The sequence below is a fragment of the Mesitornis unicolor genome, unplaced genomic scaffold, assembly GCF_000695765.1.
Source record: "Mesitornis unicolor isolate BGI_N332 unplaced genomic scaffold, ASM69576v1 Scaffold34113, whole genome shotgun sequence".
NCBI lineage: Eukaryota > Metazoa > Chordata > Aves > Mesitornithiformes > Mesitornithidae > Mesitornis > Mesitornis unicolor.
In genome coordinates this window covers 3,580-23,809 of record NW_010175917.1, presented here as the reverse complement: position 1 = coordinate 23,809, position 20,230 = coordinate 3,580, and the positions used below count along the sequence as shown (strand labels likewise).

At 36.9% G+C, this 20,230-nt stretch overlaps 1 protein-coding gene across 1 annotated transcript; it reads left to right on the top strand.

The window, feature by feature from the left end:
• Positions 1-4,208: 4,208 nt before the first annotated feature.
• Positions 4,209-18,301, top strand: ARHGAP5 (Rho GTPase activating protein 5; the record flags this gene model as incomplete). The annotated part of the gene is made up of 2 exons (XM_010181589.1): positions 4,209-7,983; positions 18,145-18,301. Coding segments are annotated over exons 1-2 (3,877 nt in total), but the record flags the coding sequence as incomplete, so codon positions are not given.
• Positions 18,302-20,230: the final 1,929 nt, after the last annotated feature.

Genomic DNA, 20,230 nt, shown 5'->3' with positions numbered 1-20,230 from the left:
GTTTTCCTAAGGGTAAGCTGGGCTTTAGGTCTTCATTGTCTTGTGTTTAAAGGGCATAAGTGGGTGAATAAGTACAAGATGATACACCTTATTTTCTTTATAAATGCGCTTGGAAATGTAAAAGCCTGTAGAGACAAGGTCCTACGGTGTGACTGTAGAAGGTCAGAGATTCTTCCTGCAGTGATGTCATATACTTTGTGTCTTCTGTAATTCTACAGAATTTTTCTGTTTAAACATAGAAGCGTTCTTTTATTTTCAGTTCAAAGACTAAAATTATTTGGGGAAATCAAACAACCTCTGCTTTGAATCTGTAACAAAGACGAAGGCGGGGGGTGATGAATTAGACTGTTTTCAATTTATTATAAGAGAATTAGGCAGATTGAAGTAAGATAATTGAACTAATTTACCATGAATTTCCAGTGTGTTTATTTTAGAACTGTACAAAGCTATGAAGTACCTTTAAATTAGTGGTATAGCGGAAAGAAAAATCTTCCATTTGGGGAGCAATTTAATAATGATTACATATTAAATGTGAAGCCATTATAATGTAAGGTTTTTGCTGGGTTTATTACTAAATTAACATAGATTTCATTCTGTGACTTTGCATAGTCAGTTCAGAGTATAAACTGTACAAAAACTGAAAAGAAAACAGCGCTGCTTTTAAATATCTTTAGTGATTCAACTTCCACTATGGTGAAAATCTTCCATGTCAGAAATGTTGTGAGAGAGACTGTGTTTGTTTTCACTTTGTCAGTGTCCCCTTTCACCTTACTCTTGCACTTACTTAAAAATGTATTGATTTGAGAAAACATTTATTGCTGGAGGAGGAAGAACCGGTGCTATGTGAGGTTGTAGAGTATCTGAATGTATCGATTGTTTCTTGTAAACTAGTTGCAAATTGACAGCGTCTTCCTGATTAAATGAAATAATCCTGTGGATGAGGATTTTTGGACTAGCTTAGTCCATGTCAAATCTGTATTGTGCTGTGGTAAACAGAAAACATTTCATAGTGGAAGTGCTGACTAAACTTCTCATTCTAATAGTTTGAATGATGCTACTATGGTAAGCTCTGCTTTAGAAATAAAACACTGGGTTATTTGTAGTAATATAAACACTGCTTGTGAAGGATTTATTTTTGCTAAGTATTTTTATTTCCAGAGCCATTTTGTTAGCTCCAAATTCTGTGTTTTAAGAATATAAAAAATAAAGTGGAAACACTAAAAAGCAAATTTTAAAAAATGGGTTGTGTTTCTTAATTTGAGTAAAATGATTTCAACAAAAGAAGAAAAATCATCCCTAAAACACAGCATAAAAGATTCAGTTCTTGTAATATAAAAACTCTCAAGTACAAAAATTAGGCTGAGTTTACTTTCCTCTTCATTTTGTAATGAAATTGATACTTTTGTTATAAAATGGATGCTTTCCTTGACTATGATTTATATGACTGAAAGCTGCTTTTACCTGTCTGTTTTACTTTATATTTCGGTCAATAAATTAAATTACAGTTATTGTTACATAAATACTGTGTTTCTGATCAGAACGTCAGTTTAGTCAGTTGGAAAGCTCTGTTGGCCGGACATTGATTCTATACAAGATATTAAAGGTTTCAATATTTTTAACTTCTGTAGCAACTTTTAGTGATACAAACACTTCTTTTACTGCTGCGTGTCTTCAAACTCAGATGTTTTAGTAGTTGTGAAAGTAGTTTTACAAGTATGAAGACAGATTTTGAGAGTTTTTTGGGTGACAGATCCTGCACATTTTTTTGAAACTACAGGAAGGTACAGTGCCATCCTCAACAAACTGTTGCTAATAATGACAAAATATGTAACAAATAAAGCTGAGATACTGAGATCACAGTTTTGGTATTGATGCTAGCTATTCTTTTTCCTTTGTATAGGGGCTGTTTACACATTTGTTTAAATGCATTTGTGTTGTTATTTTGTACTCCACAGATCTAAAATCAAATATGTTAAGTACAGCAGTCCACACCCTTCATTTATAGTGCCATGTGGTAGCTTTTCTTTTTACCAAGAAAATAAGTGTTTTTATCAAAATATTTTCACCAAATTATAGAATGGTGTAGGAGGTAGCTCTGGAGGTCATCTTGTCCAGCCTCCCTGCTCAAGCAGGATCACCTAGAACATGTTTCCCAGGATCATGTCCTGGTGACTTCTGAATATCTCCAGTGAGGGAGCCTTCACAGCCTCCCTGGGCAACCTGTGCCAGTGCTCAGTCACCCTCACAATAAGGGAAGTGTTTTGCCTGGTTTCATATGGCACCTCCATATGTAATAGGATTTCATAGGTTCCGCTCTGTGCCCTTTTCCTCTTGTACTGTCGCTGGATGGCACTGGAAAGAGTCTGACTCTACCTTCTTTGCTCCCAATATTTGTACACTTTGATGAGATCCCCTCCTGAGCCTTCTCTTCTCCAGACTAAATGGTCCCAGCTCTCCCAGCCTTTCCTTGTATCAGAGATACTGTCGTCCCTTAATCAGCTTAGTGGCCCTCTGCTGGACTCTCTCCAGTAGCTCCCCATCTCTCTTGCACTGTAGAGCTGGACACAGTGTATCAAGTGTGGCCTCACCAGTGATGTGTGGAGGGGAAGGTTCACTTACCTTGGCCTGCTGACACATTTTTGTCTAATGCTGCCCAGGATGCTATTAGCCTTGTTTGCCCCAAGTGCACATTTCTGGCTCCCTGACCAGGATCTCTGGGTCCTTTTCTGCAAAGCTGCTTTCCAGCTAGGTGACTCCCAGCGTATGCTGGTACATGAGGCTACGCCTCCCTGGATGCAGGACTTTGCAGTGCATGAGGTCTCCCTGAATGGCAGCACAACCCTCTGGTGTATCAGCCACTCCTCCCAATTTTCTCATCCACAGACTTGCTGAGGGTGTACTCTGACCCATCATCCAAGTCATTAATGAAGATATTGAGCAGTATTACACCCAGTATTGGCCCCTGGAGTACACCACTAGTTGCTGGCCCCCAACGGGATTGCATACCACTGGTCACAACCTGCTGGGCCCAATCATTCAATTTTGTATGTTTTCCTAATAATGTACCTGTTTCCGAGAGAGTAAATACCTTTCCATTTGCAGTGTATATGTATGCAAAATCTTCTGATTAAGAACTGAGGGTTAGTGGTAATCATTATACTTGACAACAGTTTCAATAAAGCCACTGGAACCTTATAATAATTCTGTGGAAGTTTGAGTGTAGCTATAGCTTTTGTTTGCAGTAATTATAAATTTCTGGGTTTTTTTCCTAGAGATAGAAGGAAGGATACTACATTATAATCTTAAAATCTCAGACATAAGTCTTATTTTTCCGTACCTAGTATCTGTGTGACAATATTTGTGTTTTTTTTTTCTGTAGAATTCTGGTTAGCAACCTCTCCTTAAAAGCAGTGTACTTTTAGTATACAAATAAAGTAGTTTACTTCTGCAAATACGTTATGGCTGAGCCACATTGCCAACTTCCTGGTTTCACAGCTTCTTATTTTGAAAGTTTCTTTTCTACTGAAATCTAAAACCTAAACCTACAAATGCACACAAAAGTAGTGTTGTTCACACAGGTATGCATGCTGTCTAATGGATATATGAGTGTGAACAGAAGTATGTAAGTGTGTGTATGTGAATATTGGGTTGGGTTTAGAGTTTGTGTTGTATTTATCATACTGGAAAATGCTTTCTAGTGCCTTGTGCCCATAAACTGTGAAGGAAGATTGTAATTTGGGATTTTGGGTGTGTTGAGTTTGGTTGTTTTTTGGTTTTTTCTTTTTGTTGTTGTTGCTTGCTGTTGGTTTTTTTTAAGTATGCTGATCACCAATCAAAATAAGTGATGAACTATAATTAAACTTTGCCTAAAACTGTTTATTTTTAAATTTTTAATGTAAATCGTATTAACATGAATGAATTACGAGTTTTAAGATCTCATTTAAAGTAGTGGTAAAATTTTCATGTACATAGGAAACACTTTCAGGGTGAGCAAGCAAAAGTGCTATTTAAGGTCTTTTCTCTTGTGAATATTGGAAAGAAATAACCTGCAATGTTTAAAATTTTTTCCCCTCTCTGTTTTCTTTAGGAAGATGATGCTCCTCATCCTAGTTATCTGAGGTTCTCTCAATGACAAGCTAAATCAAGAACAGCTGAAAGCTATTTCTGGAACCCTGGATATACAACTTAAATTTGTAGGACGCTTTCCAGAATGAAAACCACATACAGTTACCTTGATAATTGCAAAAGAATGAGAGGAAAGTTATGATGGCAAAAAACAAAGAGCCACGTCCCCCATCTTATGCTGTTAGTGTTGTTGGACTATCTGGAACTGAGAAGGATAAAGGTAATTGTGGAGTTGGAAAGTCGTGTTTGTGCAATAGATTCGTTCGTTCAAAAGCAGATGAATATTATCCTGAGCATACCTCTGTGCTTAGCACAATTGACTTTGGAGGAAGAGTTGTTAACAATGATCACTTTTTGTACTGGGGTGACGTAACACAAAGTGGCGAGGATGGAATTGAGTGCAGAATTCATGTAATTGAACAGACTGAGTTCATTGATGATCAGACTTTCTTGCCTCATCGGAGTACGAATTTACAACCATATATAAAACGTGCAGCTGCCTCCAAACTGCAGTCAGCAGAAAAACTAATGTACATTTGCACAGATCAGCTAGGCTTGGAGCAAGACTTTGAGCAAAAACAAATGCCTGAAGGGAAATTAAGCATAGATGGGTTTTTATTGTGCATTGACGTCAGCCAAGGATGCAATAGGAAGTTTGATGATCAACTTAAATTTGTGAATAATCTTTATATCCAGCTCTCAAAATCTAAAAAACCCATAATAATAGCAGCAACAAAATGTGATGAATGTGTGGATCATTATCTGCGAGAGGTTCAGGCCTTTGCTTCGAATAAGAAGAACCTTGTGGTAGTGGAAACATCGGCAAGATTCAACGTCAATGTCGAAACGTGTTTTACTGCACTGGTACAAATGATGGACAAAACTCGTGGTAAACCTAAAATAATCCCCTATCTAGATGCCTATAAGACTCAAAGACAGCTAGTTGTTACAGCAACAGATAAGTTTGAAAAACTTGTCCAAACTGTGAGAGACTATCATGCAACTTGGAAAACTGTTAGTAATAAACTGAAAAACCACCCCGATTATGAAGAATATATAAATTTGGAAGGAACAAAAAAGGCCAAAAATACATTTTCAAAACACATAGAGCAGCTTAAACAGGAGCATATTAGAAAAAGAAAAGAAGAATACATTAATGCTTTGCCAAGAGCTCTTAATACTCTTCTGTCAAATCTTGAGGAGATTGAAATCTTGAACTGGTCAGAAGCCTTGAAGTTAATGGAGAAAAGGCCTGACTTCCAGTCCTGTTTTGTAGTGCTTGAAAAAACACCCTGGGATGAAACTGACCATATAGATAAAGTGAATGACAGAAGGATTCCATTTGACCTTCTCACCACGCTAGAGGCAGAAAAAGTTTATCAAAACCATGTGCAGCATCTTATATCTGAAAAAAGGAGGGTTGAAATGAAGGAGAAATTCAAAAAAACCCTTGAGAAAATCCAGTTCATTTCACCTGGACAGCCATGGGAAGAAGTTTTATGTTTTGTAGTAGAGGACGAAGCATTCAAGTACATCACTGATGCAGATAGTAAGGAAGTGTATGGTAGGCATCAGAGAGAGATTGTTGAAAAAGCCAAAGAGGAGTTTCAGGAAATGCTTTTTGAACATTCAGAGCTGTTTTATGACCTGGATCTTAATGCAACACCAAGTTCAGATAAAATGAGTGAAATTCATGCAGTTCTGAGCGAAGAACCTAGATACAAAGCTTTACAGAAACTTGCACCTGATCGAGAATCTCTTCTGCTTAAACACATAGGATTTGTTTATCACCCAACTAAAGAAACTTGTCTCAGTGGCCAAAATTGCACGGACATTAAAGTAGAGCAGCTACTTGCCAACAGTCTTCTGCAACTAGACCATGGCCGCTCAAATTTGTACCATGATAGTGCCAACATTGATAAAGTCAATCTTTTCATTTTGGGCAAGGATGGCCTTGCACAAGAATTGGCAAATGAAATTCGGACACAATCCACTGATGATGAATATGCATTAGATGGAAAAATATATGAACTGGATCTTAGGCCAGTTGATGCAAAGTCACCATACCTGTTGACTCAGTTGTGGACCTCGACCTTCAAACCACACGGTTGTTTCTGTGTGTTTAACTCCATTGAATCACTGAATTTTATTGGGGAGTGCATTGCAAAAATAAGGGCTGAAGCATCTCAGATAAGGAGAGACAAGTATATGGCTAATCTTCCATTTACGTTAATACTGGCTAACCAGAGGGACAGTGTTAGCAAGAATCTGCCTATTCTGAGACATCAGGGACAGCAGTTGGCCAACAAATTACAGTGTCCTTTTGTAGATGTGCCTGCTGGTACATATCCACGGAAATTTAATGAGACCCAAATAAAACAGGCTCTGAGGGGAGTACTGGAAGCAGTTAAACACAATTTTGATGTTGTGAGTCCAGTTCCCACCATTAAAGATCTGTCAGAAGCCGACTTAAGAATCGTCATGTGTGCCATGTGTGGTGATCCGTTTAGCGTGGATCTTATTCTTTCACCCTTCCTTGACTCTCACTCCTGTAGCGCTGCTCAGGCTGGCCAGAATAATTCTTTGATGCTTGATAAAATAATAGGTGAAAAGAGGCGTCGAATACAGATAACTATATTATCATATCATTCTTCAATTGGTGTAAGGAAAGATGAACTTGTTCACGGATATATCCTGGTCTATTCTGCAAAGCGGAAGGCATCTATGGGAATGCTTCGGGCATTTCTTTCTGAAGTTCAGGATACGATTCCTGTCCAGTTAGTGGCTGTTACCGATAGCCAGGCAGACTTCTTTGAGAATGAAGCCATCAAGGAGCTCATGACTGAAGGAGAACACATAGCAACAGAGATTACTGCTAAGTTTACAGCTTTGTATTCATTATCTCAGTATCATCGTCAAACTGAGGTTTTCACACTCTTCTTCAGTGATGTATTGGAGAAGAAAAACATGATTGAAAGTTCTTATATGTCAGACAGCACAAGGGAAACAACGCATACAAGTGAAGATGTTTTTCCAAGATCTCCCAGAGGAAGTTCCCTTGACTATAATTATCCCGATTCAGAGGATGATACTGAAGGACCACCCCCGTACAGTCCAATTGGTGATGATGTAAGGTTACTCCCAGCACCTAGTGACCGTTCAAAGTACCGATTGGATTTGGAAGGAAATGAATATCCTGTTCACAGTACACCACTCAATTGTCATGACCATGAACGCAACCATAAAGTGCCTCCTCCAATAAAGCCGAAACCACTTGTTCCAAGAACAAATGTGAAAAAACTGGATCCTAACCTCCTGAAAACAATTGAGGCAGGTATTGGCAAAAACCCCAGGAAACAACCTCGAGTGCCTGTGGCACCACCAGAAGATATTGACCAATCTGACAACTATGCTGAACCTATTGACACTATTTTCAAACATAAAGGCTTTGCAGATGATATCTACGCAGTTCCAGATGATAGTCAGAATCGTATTATTAAAGTTCGAAACTCAATTGTTATAAATACCCAAGGTGAGGAAGAAAATGGGTTTTCTGATAGAATATCCAAAAGTCATGGGGAAAGGAGGCCTTCAAAATACAAATATAAATCTAAGACTCTGTTCAGCAAAGCCAAGTCTTACTATAGGAGAACACATTCGGATGCAAGTGATGATGAGGCTTTCACCACCTCTAAAACTAAAAGAAAAGGAAGACATCGTGGAAGTGAGGAAGACCCACTTCTTTCACCTGTCGAAACATGGAAGGGTGGCATAGATAACCCTGCTATTACATCTGATCAAGAATTGGATGATAAAAAAATGAAAAAGAAAACTCACAAAGGAAAAGAAGATAAGAAGGTAAGTCAATTGATTTAAGTTTTATTTACAACTTCTGGTTCGTAGCAAGAAAAAAATATGCAAGAGTTGCACCCTCTTTAGAAACAGGTACTTTAAAATCTTGATGTAGCGTCGTTTGGTTTTTTGTCCAAGTTTCTCCTTGGTTTGTTCTGAGCTAGTAAACCTGAGGGAGTGAGATGGTTTGTCTGTCTAGTGAGCTGTTCAGTGAGTTTCTGTTCTTTCCACCTCTCTATGTATGTGTGCAGTCTTCCAAATGAAGTCTTCCAAGTGAAGGCAGAATTTGGTTTGCAGATCCTTCTTTGTTATATATACTTTGTTATACTTTTTTTTGTTTGTTTGGAGTGGGGGGAGAGGGGGAAGCTACTTTGAGAGTTCTTGGGTAAGAACTGGTTCTTTCAGTTCTTGCAGTTCTGACTATTGGAATGAAGTTTAGGGCTGCTGAATGAAAGCAGTGGTTTCGTTTTAATTCTTGGTTGTCTACCTGGAACTCTAAAACCAGAACAAGAAAAGGGAACTTTGTATAGTGGTTTTACTGACTGTTGTATTTTTCTAGTGTGGGCAAGCAAGTAAGTTGGAAGCTGTGCTACCTGTACAATTCACAGTTCAAACAAAATAAAGGGAACAAAATGCTTGCCCAGTGTGGGTTTCTGAATAGTAATGTGACATTCTACTTGAAAAAGGTCTACATTTTATTTTGATATTTTTGCTTGATGGTTACTTATTTTTTTATTTACTGTTTTAAAAATTATTATATCAAGGTAATGTTGTGCTAGAGGTACTGGATATATACTCTTTATAGTTTAGTTTTTAATTTTAGTCTAGAAATCGCTGCCTTGCATATAGTTTTTGTTAAACATAAAATCAGGAGTGTTTCTGGTCAGTTAGTTACCTTCTTTCATGTCTCAAAGTAAGTCCCATCTTTTCAATACTGGCTTTTGTAGCATTTTAAAAACATCCCTTTTAACTTAAAGCTGATAGTCCTTGAGTAGCATTTAGAGATAAGTTTTGCTCAAGTAGACCATAGTTAAATTTTACTAATGGATTAAATTTTAGATCGTACTTTCTGGTATGCAGCTGTGATTTGAATTACACATGACTGGTTTAAAGGGCACTAAATTTTCTTAAGGCTTACTCATAAGCGTAGATAATGATGTCTTGTGGGTATAAAATCATACAGTTAAAAATACTTTGAAGTTATTCATTTTAGGAAACTTGAATGTTTTAGAAAACAATAATTTACCTAGTTCTGACTGAAGTAATCTTGCTATATAGAGATTGAAATTCAGTATTTCTAGTCCTCCTACTATCTCACCTGTGTTGAGTTGACAGAAAGTTCCTCTGAGTTGGATATTTATGTTTGATCTGTGTAGACCTACTATAGTGGGAACGAACTTCTTTTCCTGGCATTGTGTTAGGAAACCCCTGATACCTTTACCTAAGGCTTTGCTTTTGGCTTTGGCCCACTGAGGGGCAGCCTGAGTTGGAAGTTTCAGGCTGTTCTAAATTTTTGTAGTGGTTCATGGTCTTGAAGAGTACAGGAGTTGTTTCAAGTTTTCTTTAACATACCCCTTTTTTTTGTTACTGTTGTTGTTTGGGGGTGGGGAGGCAGAGGAAGGGGCGCATTTGGTTCGATTTGTTTTGGCTTTGGTTTTTTACTTGCAAGTTGTGGCCCAGGGTTGATACTTTCAAATTAGTCAGAGAAAACTTACTAGTACAAAGTATTGTAGTGATGGAGAAAGCAAATTTAACTTGATAGCTAAAATATTTGCAAGCATTCAGAGTATCTAGGAATGTTGAGTGCTTGTGCTTTTGATAAGAAGTGATTTCTATGTACGTTGGCTGCATTATGTTGAAGGCAGAGCAGTTCCAGTTAATGCGATGAGTCAGTCTAGTTTGTAATGTACTCCTTTTGCTGTTTTTAACCATTGATTTTTAATTTTTTTTCCAAGAGAGATGCAGTTATAATATCCTTGGAACTTCTTCACGGTGTTTTCCTGTGTTGTTTTAGATCAACAGCTAGCAGTCTTTAATTACAAAAACTTAAATATTATGCAAATATTTTCCTTGTTAAGTGTTATTTAGTCCATGTGAGGGATGTTCAGTTCTGTTCACCTCTTTATGTACAAGTACAGTCTCCTTTTCATATGAGTAAGTGAAGGCAAAATAGTAATCTGTTTACAGATTACTTGCTGGTTTTTTGAGAATTTGGACCCTCTTTCATTGTGAAAAGTATACATAAAACTTTTGTACTCCTTTCTAAATATTACTTTAAGCTCTGACAGTTTTTCTAAATTGTTCCGTTGTATGTAACAAGAACATAAGATATATGTGTAACTATTCTTGCTGTAATTATAGTGATTTGAAAATACAGAAGTCTTATGAACAAAATTAATTTGTTTGGAAAAACTCAGCCTTTGAAGTCTGAGATCCTCATTGTCTCTGTCAAAGATTACAAGTTGATCTTTTTTTAATTTATTTTTTTTTAAAATCAGCTTTATGGTATGCAGTTAAAACAGCTAAAAGCCCAAATAGGATGTAACATTCTTGCTACTCCTTTAATCTTTTCTGGTTTGAGGAGTTTTAGGTGTAGGTTTCTTGTATGGTGTTGTAGAAAGCTCTTATGCACTGTCATTTGTGATTTTTGCACTTCAGTTTTCACCTGCAAAGCAGGTGTCATCTAGAGACAGAATTTGCCTATGTAGATTTTTACGTTCAAATTTTTTTTTTTAAATTATATTAGGGAGCATTGGTTTATTTTGGGGTTTTTTGGGTTTGGCTTTCCCCCTGCCCCTTCTGTGACAGTTACTTTAAAGCTGAACACAATGGAAGTTTCTCAAAGTGGTATTTACTTTTCTCTTGGAGCTTCTGGAAAATGTTTCAAAGGCAGGTGCAGAATAAGAAAACAAATATTTAAGATTATGTGTTTCAAGAAAGAGACTTGACCTTGCTGAAGGTTGCTTATTCTGTCCTGATGTTTCCAGACCCCAGTCTCCCAGCTTGCAAGACAAAAATCATGTAAAGGTATGGGCACGAGGACAAATATAGGGAGGCAGGGGGTTGGTGTAGCGTGATCGTAGGATTCAGGTAAAAAAATTGAAGGGCAGAAGGCAAGAGCTGGATGGGTAGGAAAGAGGAAGGGAGTTTTGGCAAACCATAGAATAGGAAAATCAACAGTTCCTTTTTACAGCCCTGAAATTAACAGCTGTAGCTACCACACATGTACCAAACCTTTTAAAAAAAACTATTGTGAAAACATGTTATTAAAGGCAGAAGTATATGCTCAAAATTGTTTTACTTGTTGGTGTTCAGAAGCATAAATTAAAATGTTTTACTGTGAAAAGTATAGCAAGGACAAATCTGTGGCGAGTAGGTGTAACATTGCTTAATACCAAAGGACATTAAAAAATTCAACACTGAGACCAGTTAAGTAAGTGTACTTTGGTCTGAAGAGTTTGCCCATTCTGGTTGTCTGTAACACTGTTTTATTCTCAGATCTTGTTTCTATGTACGGGTAGTCGGAACTGGATGAACCATCCTCAGCCTTTGTTTTCAATTATCACAGAAATAATTTCTCTGAGAACTTTCATCCCCTCATTCTCACTATTCTGTAAAACTCCTCTGGAACCTCCATTTCCTCTGTATTGGTCAGGAATCTTCTTGCAATTTCCAGTTTTCACCTTTCCTTACGGTAACCTTTCTCCTGAATTTTTTTTTTCTTTCTGTGATGTCTGTCACCTCCGAACAGGTGAACAGAGTGTGTCTGCTTCTCGACCTGAGTTTTAGGAGATTAAAAAAGGTTTTGCAATTTCCTATGAACTTCTGTTTTTGAGTGAGGATGTCTGAAACTGTGTGTAGTATTGCAAAGAATGTCATACCAGTGCATCATATAATCTTAATGCTTGTGGTTCTGTACTAGAAATTAGTACCTGACAAAATTGTGTGGTGCACCCAACTTTTACCTGCAGTTATTGTCACTTCAGGAACCTTTGGCCTGTTCTTGTGCTTGGTAATTTCCAGCTAATGACTTCCTACCATGTAGTACAGGTGGTTTATAGTACATGCACATTCTAGTACATACACACACATAGAATCATAAAATGAGTTGGGTTGGAAGGGAGCTTGAACATCATCTGGTTTCAAACCCTCTGCCTTGGGCAGGGACACCTCCCACTAGACCAGTTTGCTCAAAGCCCCATGCACATTCCTACTGCATAGGACAGGTTGTAGTACATGCACATTCTAGTGCATGATTTTTCCATGAGTCCTATGACTTTGTCCTTTTTGTTGTTGAATATCATCCTGTTTCTGTTACTCCAGTTGTCACAGTAGTTTCCTATATATGCCACCATCAAATGCCTTACTAGAAGTCCAGATTGGTAAAATGAACTGATCATTGTAGTTTCTTTGCCTTTAGAAAAGAATCAGTTTTCAACAGAGAAGGTTGACTTAGTCTAGCATAGTCTAACTTGTCATACACCCACCTACTATGTTATTCCTACTATTCCTACTATGTTATTACCATGTTTCTAAATGTTCTGAAAAAATTGTTGTATGGCCCTGCATGTGCTGCTAACAAGCGGACTGTTAAAACTATTTCTGGTAGGGAAGCATATGAAGAAAAATGGAGAGGAGAAAAAAGCAAGCAGACTGGTTTCAGAATCACAGGACTCTAGCCAACTTGGTGTGAAGTTGTGCACGCACACTGTACTTAAAAGCTTTCAAGTGCATCTTGTATGCCAGTGTTTAAACTATGATGTGCTTCCCCCCCCACCATGGAACTTTTCCTGTGAAAGTTTCTTTTATGAAAAAGCACCTAAGCGTTTCTGCTGTTATTACACGAAGTATCTCTCAGATTAAATGCATTTTCCAGAGTTAACTCTCCCTTATATCAACATGCTTTCTGTGTTTGTTTATTCCCCTTCGCAGACTTGGAAGAACAAAGCAGAGTACAAGGTTCAGAGGCAAATTTGCCTCAACTGTTTCTGCTTTGCCAAGTTAGACCGCTCCAGCCGAGTTGGGTGTGCATGCCTCTCTGTCCCTTTCAAAAATGCAAGTGGGAACTACTACCAGATGCTTATCTCAATTAGAACCTTTAACACTGTAATACTAAGGCTTAGCATAGAACATTATTGTGTGTTGGTACACCCCAGTCTCTTTAAAAGCAGCAGCCTTTCAGGCCTTATAATTAATTAATTTTGTCTTTAGTTTAACTTGATGAGTTTGGAGATATGGAGCAACAGAGAGAAAATGCAGAGTATTTCAGCACGTGAAAGAGCAGTGAACATTCCTAGAGGATGGGGATTTTGCTGGAGGAAGCCTTCTTATGTCCCAGACAGGAGGAACCTCTTCATATGTGTGCAGTAACCCTAAAGCTGCAACTGTCATGCAGTTTATGCATTGAAATGAGGCCCAAACCACAGTGCTCCTTGACTTTTCGTTGTTCTCACTGGTTTCCCTCTTAAAGTATAGTTGGGTTAGTTTTTATCCTACTCAACGTACCAAGAGCAGCAAGTAACCTGAATACATTTCTGCAAAGGGAAAGGCAGAGCCTCATCTTGAAATACATTCTGCAGGTTTCTTGCCTTGTTACAGAAGAATTATTTTGTTAATACAGTTTTAAAAGTAGGAATAAGATTTGTATGAGTATCTTCCTTTTTTTGTATGGAAGAAATTATTTGAAGTACTTCTGAAAACAAATCCTAACTATAGAGATCTTGTAAACAGTGTAGTAAACTAAATGATCATTGATAATTCTTGGACATGCCATCGTTATAAGTTACTAAATTTGAAAAAGTTTCACTGCTTTTGTTCTCTGACCAATAGTCAATAGTTTTAGTACCCATGGTTTGGGTTTTGGTTTTGGTTTTTTTTTTTTTTTGGTGACTGGAGCTTCCAGCTGTGTTGTTAAATTAAATCTGAAAAACAGCGCTTGAAAACATTGTGCCTTGTAACCATGTTTGCAAGCGACATTTGTTGCTTCCAAAGATGGTTGTACATTATGTTCTTTCCATTTTCCTTTATATCAAGATGATTGTAAGACGCCTTTTAATTGAAAATAATCTGAAAACCTGTATCAGTATTTCAGCAAGAAAAGTCCACTAGCACCTAGATAAATTCTCACATATTTTACTGACTTGTTTTAGAACACATTATTAATACAGGTTTGACATCTATTTTTCTATGTTTAAATTTGTTTTCTCTTACAGTAATTTCAAAACTACATGAAATTTTATGTTAAAACCACTGCTGAAATGGTGTCAGGAACTGTATAGCCCATGTATGCTGATCTCAGTTTTGATAAGACTATGGTAAACACGTGATAAGTGGGAGACCAGCTTATGTTTGTGTTCAGCTGTTCTTGTGTAAATTCAATGGTTGCCTTAGAAAAGTACTGTCTACTTCAGACTGGAATGTGCAGTTGTGTTTTGATTTTTTTCCTTCCTCCTCCTCCTCAGGAGTATAGGAAATGTAAAAATCTGTACTTTCAGTTTTCATCTGTTCAAATTTAGCACTCTTAAAAGGCATATTTGGAGCCATATGCCTTCTCGAGCCTCTGTAGTTGAAAACCTAGTGTAACAAGCTGGAAGTCTAAAAATAGCAGAAGCATGAGGGGAAGAAAGAATGTGTTAGGGACCATAATCTGAATTATTTATATGTTATATAGTTTCTGATGAGCTGACCGTGAATTAGAGATTACAAATACTTTATTAAGCCTATGTAATGAAAGCTGTTCATGGTACTTGGTTTTATGAAGTATTTTAATAGTCCTTAAAATATTGACTTTGCCCTCCGTGACCCTAGGGCTGAGTGTAAATGAAGCAGGCAGAAAATTTTCTTTGTATTAAAAGCAGTAGTGAAGTGTGTGGGAGGTAGAGAAGTGGCTGAATTTCCCCTTTGATAAATAATGATGATAATTTTGGTGATGGAAGTGATAAGAAAAAAAGAAGGGGAGCCCCTCTTGAACAGAGAGAACTTTCTAGAGTAACCATCCCATCCGTGAATGGGTTTGATAGATACGTTTGGGCAGGTTTTCAGTTTTCTAAGTTAATTTTGAAAGGTTTGTATTTAACTGCATTGTATTCTCAAGAATCAGCTGGCTGAAGTCTCAGCCTTGTTTTAGTTTCTCTCTAGAAGATGAGTGCTGCTCAGCTGGTTCCCTGGTACCTACAGTCAAGAAGGTTAATCTTGAGTATACTTTAAATCTACATTTTCACAGTTTTATACTTTTTATGATAATAATTCTTGATTTCAAACATAGAATTGGATACTGTGCCATACTGGAATATATATTTTCACGTTTACCTTGTCTTTTGTTAAGAGGACTTCAGCTAATGTTTTGCAACACATGTTTCAGTGATTTAACTACTGTAATTAAAAAAATATTGCAAACACTTTTGGTATCAAAAATGCAAGGGAAGGTTGGGATTCTTAGAGTTAAAATGCTTTTCTGCCAAAATATGTAACGATCAGCCGGAGGTTTGGCATTAACCTCGGTTAGTGTATGAAGAGAAGTTGTCTTTGGCAAGAAGCAAGCGGTGAAACCCGTGCTGGAAAGCTCAGTATTACTGCAGAAACCAATTATGAAAAAAACCCAACGCCAGCCCAAACAGATTTATATGAAAGTGAAGGATTTCAACTTTATGGTGTTGGACTTGTGTTTTAATTACTAACGTGAAATGGTGGCATGTGAAACTGAGCTTTTTGCTAGGATTAACTAGCAAAACCTTTGTGCTGGTTCTTGTCGTCTCCAGCTATTAGTAATTTATGTGTTATGATGTAGAAGCATAGAAAGTTGTCTTCACCTAGATTAGTGCTTGCTGCATGCAGTATTTGGTGACTGAAATGTCCTGGAGAGTAGATGTATTGGGCAGATCTATTGAACTAAAAAAATCTGTGGCAAAATCATAAACTGTCTGCCAAAGCCTAGGAATGTGGAAATGGTTCACCTTTTTCAAGTGCTCTTTAACTAAATTAATAATTTACTATTTAACAATGTTTTTGCTTTAATTTTGTTTAAATATTGTTTCATTGGAGAACTTTTAAAAGTTAATTTTACACAGAAAAAATGATCATATTCATTATCTTGACTAGCAGATCTAAAATTTCCATGCTGTGACTGATAGATCAGAAAAGCTGTTTTTTCAGAGTGGGGGACCGGAATTAAAAAAAAAGAAGCTTTCGCTGCAGTTTGTTTTTGTTACAAGTAAGACCTCTGTTTTTTTCCTGAAAACAGTTGATCTTTTGACAAAGATCAGGGCTTTTGCACATTAACGTGCCTTTTTGTTCATAACAAGTTCTCTGCATAAGAAATCTAGACATGCAACTTGAGGAAAGTATGGAAGTCTCAAATCAGGATGTAACGTGGTGGTTTTTTAATACCGTAAAGTTTTGTTAATTTGCAGAAGTATTTTTTGTGCAGATAGTGGTGTTTCTAGGAAGATTTGATCTGTGCAGTCTTTGGAGAGTTTACCCACTTACGTGCCTCAAAAGAAAGGGAGATCGTGAGAGAGATATTTTAACAACAATTGAACAAGAGAGGGACAAAGTACATAACGGGAAGTAGCTGATAAAAATGATTGTTGTCTTTGCCTTGTGAAATCTTCATTTCTTGTTTATGGAATGGCCTTGCAAGATCATCTCTTCTCCTATTCTCTACTTCTAGATCAGTTAAAAAAGGACTTTAGGATTTTTTTTCCTTCTATTTATTTTTTTTTTATTATTCTCTGAATTCCTCAGACAAATTCTCACTTCCCAAATTAGAGATTAAACTGATTGTTTCGGGTAGACATTTCATGTAAGAAATGTTTCGGCTTTTTTGAGTGTATAATGTCATACCTGCTGTCTCAGTTCCTTACAAGCGTTCTTCTAAATGCAGGTTAATTATTAGAGAAAAAAAAGTCTTTATTCTGGCTTTGCAGACATAGTTGATATTTCATACTATTTCCAGGTATTTTATACAGGTAATAATATTCACTAATATCATCATTGTCATAAAAATTCTGTAAAATCCTAGTTTATTATTCCATTAACCAGACTGCTTTCCACTCACACCAACAAAATTTGTTTATATTTAATCATGGTATGCTGATATTATCTCTTAATAGAGACACACATAGCCTGTTTTGATCTGCTGGGTCTGAAATACACAGTCTGAGTGTGGCTCCATTTATTCTGAGATTGTGAGGATGTGCACTGAACATCTTGGAAAAAACCCCTTTGTTTTTGCTTTCTTAATGTTTTTCTTGTATTTTGTACTAGTAGATGGTGACTGAAGAGCTTTCTTATGAAGATATACCTGCTTTTAACTAACTTCTTACTGTATATAACCTTAAATAGAGAATGCTAGGTTTTAATGGTGATGTTCATTCAGTTGCCACTGTACAGCCAATGGATTGACAACTTTATGTGGCTGTCTCTGAATATTTTCATCAACGTTCAGAGATGAAAGATGCTATCTGATACAGTATAATTCTTGTAATCGCCCAAAGGTGATTTATCAGTTGAACTGATGAAAGTCCCCATTGGGGGAGGGGACAGGAGTCAAAACAAGCAAGAAGACTCCATACGAAACTCACCTTATTAGATCTGATAGGGTGCAAGCCTCCTTTTGGCTAAAATCCTGTGCTTGTAACAAAGCAATCACGCAGCTAACTCAGAGATTGATTTACTGTGCATTCTGCATCATCATGTTTCTAGCATAGTTGCAGTATAAAGATTATTTATTATCTTTAATAAAACACATACAGAAGACTCATTTTTTTGGTGACACTTCATAATCTTATCCTAAAAATTGTTGTAGAGGTGTGGTTCCAATGTGGTTCATGGAGATTCCTTTGTGAGTGGTGCAGAAGGTTAGTACAGAAAGGACTTGTCAGCACTCTAAACAAGTAGTGTGTTTGGTTTTGTTCCTGTAGTATTTCAGCTGCTGGTGCATTGGGTCGTCTTGTTCTGAATGTGATACAAAAATGACCAAGTCTATTAGAAGGCGAGTGCTTTTTATCTAATGTATGCTATTTTATAAGTACGCTTACTTTTCTTCAGTTACCCATAGAGGAGTTTTATTGTCTGATAGATGTGTGATCTGTTTGTTTTTGCTGAATGGTTGCAATATGAGTTAAAGTAATATTCAAGTAATATTTTAATAACTCTGTTTTGTTGTAGCTGAAAAAGAAAACAACCGAAAAGAAGTCATTCAATCCTCCAATCCGTAGAAACTGGGAAAGTAACTATTTTGGGATGCCCCTACAGGATCTGGTTACACCTGAGAAACCGATACCTCTGTTTGTTGAAAAATGTGTGCAATTCATTGAAGATACAGGTAAGATAGGAGAACTAGCGGAAGAAATACTTTCCCAATTTGCATAGCAAGTAAAGCCTCTCATTTCCTGTTTTAAAGTACTTTAAGAAGCACTTTAAATAAGCATGGGAAAAACACATTTTAAAAGTAGAATATGTTCTTTAAATTGTGTGCTTAAAGTATGATTTTTTTTGTCTTCATTTACACAAATATTTAATTTCTTTTTGACAAACATTTGAAATTTAACATTTGTTTCCTGTAATTTAAAGAAATTATATCTCTTTCTAATGCCAAATGACTTTGAACCCAATGGCATTCCAGTCTTAAATGTCTCACTTGCCACTGTGTTTTACTTCATATATTAAAAAGCTCCGAAATCCACTTTTTCCAATTGCAGAAAACAGGTACTTGGTATGGCTTAGTCAGCTTGCTTCCTTTATTTTGCTAGAAAACCTGATTTTGCATTTTCACTTGTTACAGAGACAGAAACGTTTCTTTTCTAAATACTATGTGAGTCTATATGAAAAATGTTAATCAATTTGTTAACTTGCAGATTTCCAGTATAAGGAAAAATACTAAGATCAATGTGTTTGCGCTGAGGTGAAATGTCACAAAATCGTTTTCCTGTCTCCTCTTTTTCTCTGGCCCTCTGGTTGTGTGTTTGTGCCTTCTCTTGCTGCTTGCAGTCCATGCACTGTGTGACCATGAGGCAAGTAGGGTGATCTTGCTGGTCCAACAGAAGACTACATTTGGGTGTGGGAAGTTGTTTTGAGGTTTGGGAGTGAGCTGTGGTTGGGCTGGGTTGGGTTTGGTTTGGTTTGTTTTTTTTTCATTTTATTTTTAAAGATGGCAAGCACCAGTTTTTGATTAGGGTGTTGGTGTTGCTTGCCCTGATGTTGCATAAACGCTGTATTGCTGTGCTTGAAGCAAATGAGTGTGTGAGACTGACTGAAGCTGAAACAGGAGCAGGACCATCTTTTGATGGGTGTCTGCAGTTGGATATTGTTTAGCATAAAGTAAACAGCACCTTTTTTTTCAACATTCCTTTAGTTCTGTATTGCAGTTTTGGCTGTAAGATGACACTAACCGCAAGAGTAAAACTGAAGGGTTTTCTTTCTTAAAGTGAAATTCAGTTTTACTGCCATCTGTAAGAGGAGTGTTTCCAGAAGAACTGCTGCAGGTGGTGAGCCTAATAGCTGTTTTTAAAGACTTATGTACTACATTATTGTAGTTACAAAAAATTAGGTGAAACCTCAGGCACTGATCTTTTGGGAGTCAGAGATGTAAGTATAAATCTGTCTTTAACCTTTACCTCCTATTGATTCTTTGCCTAAAGTTAAGAGCTATGTTTTCCTCCCTCTTGCTTTTCCTTTCCTCACCTCACCCAGGAAAAAATGGAGAAGGAGGATAAAGGGCAAGGAGTAATAGTGGTATAGACAGTTTAATGTATGTTTTATGTTTGCTATTTTATGAAACAAACCCAAGAAAAACCCCAAACAACCAAAAAAACCCCACCAAAGCTCATAAAACCCCCACCATAATTCTATGGGTTAGTCACTGTCTGAATTTTTGTGTTCTTTAAAAATGGATATATACAGCTACCTATGTGTAGCTATATAAAACAGGCATTCACCAGGAATGAAGACCAAATGACTTTTTGAAGTTTGAAGAATCTAGAAGTAACACCTTAAATTTGAGTGTGTTTGACTTTGAAAGAATACTTTCAAACAACAAAATTATAAATCCAGATCTAAAGAAAACTTTGTGCTCAAAAGTGCTTAAATGCTGTCTGGTATCTGTTGACTTTGGTGGACTTTCAAAAGAGGCTCTACTGTTTCTCCCAAAGGATTTTCTCCAGCTTGTGGGGTGAGAGAACTGTAATATTGTGGGAACATGATTTTTTTTCTTTTTTCTTTTTTTTTTTTCACATGATGATCAAATAATTCAAGC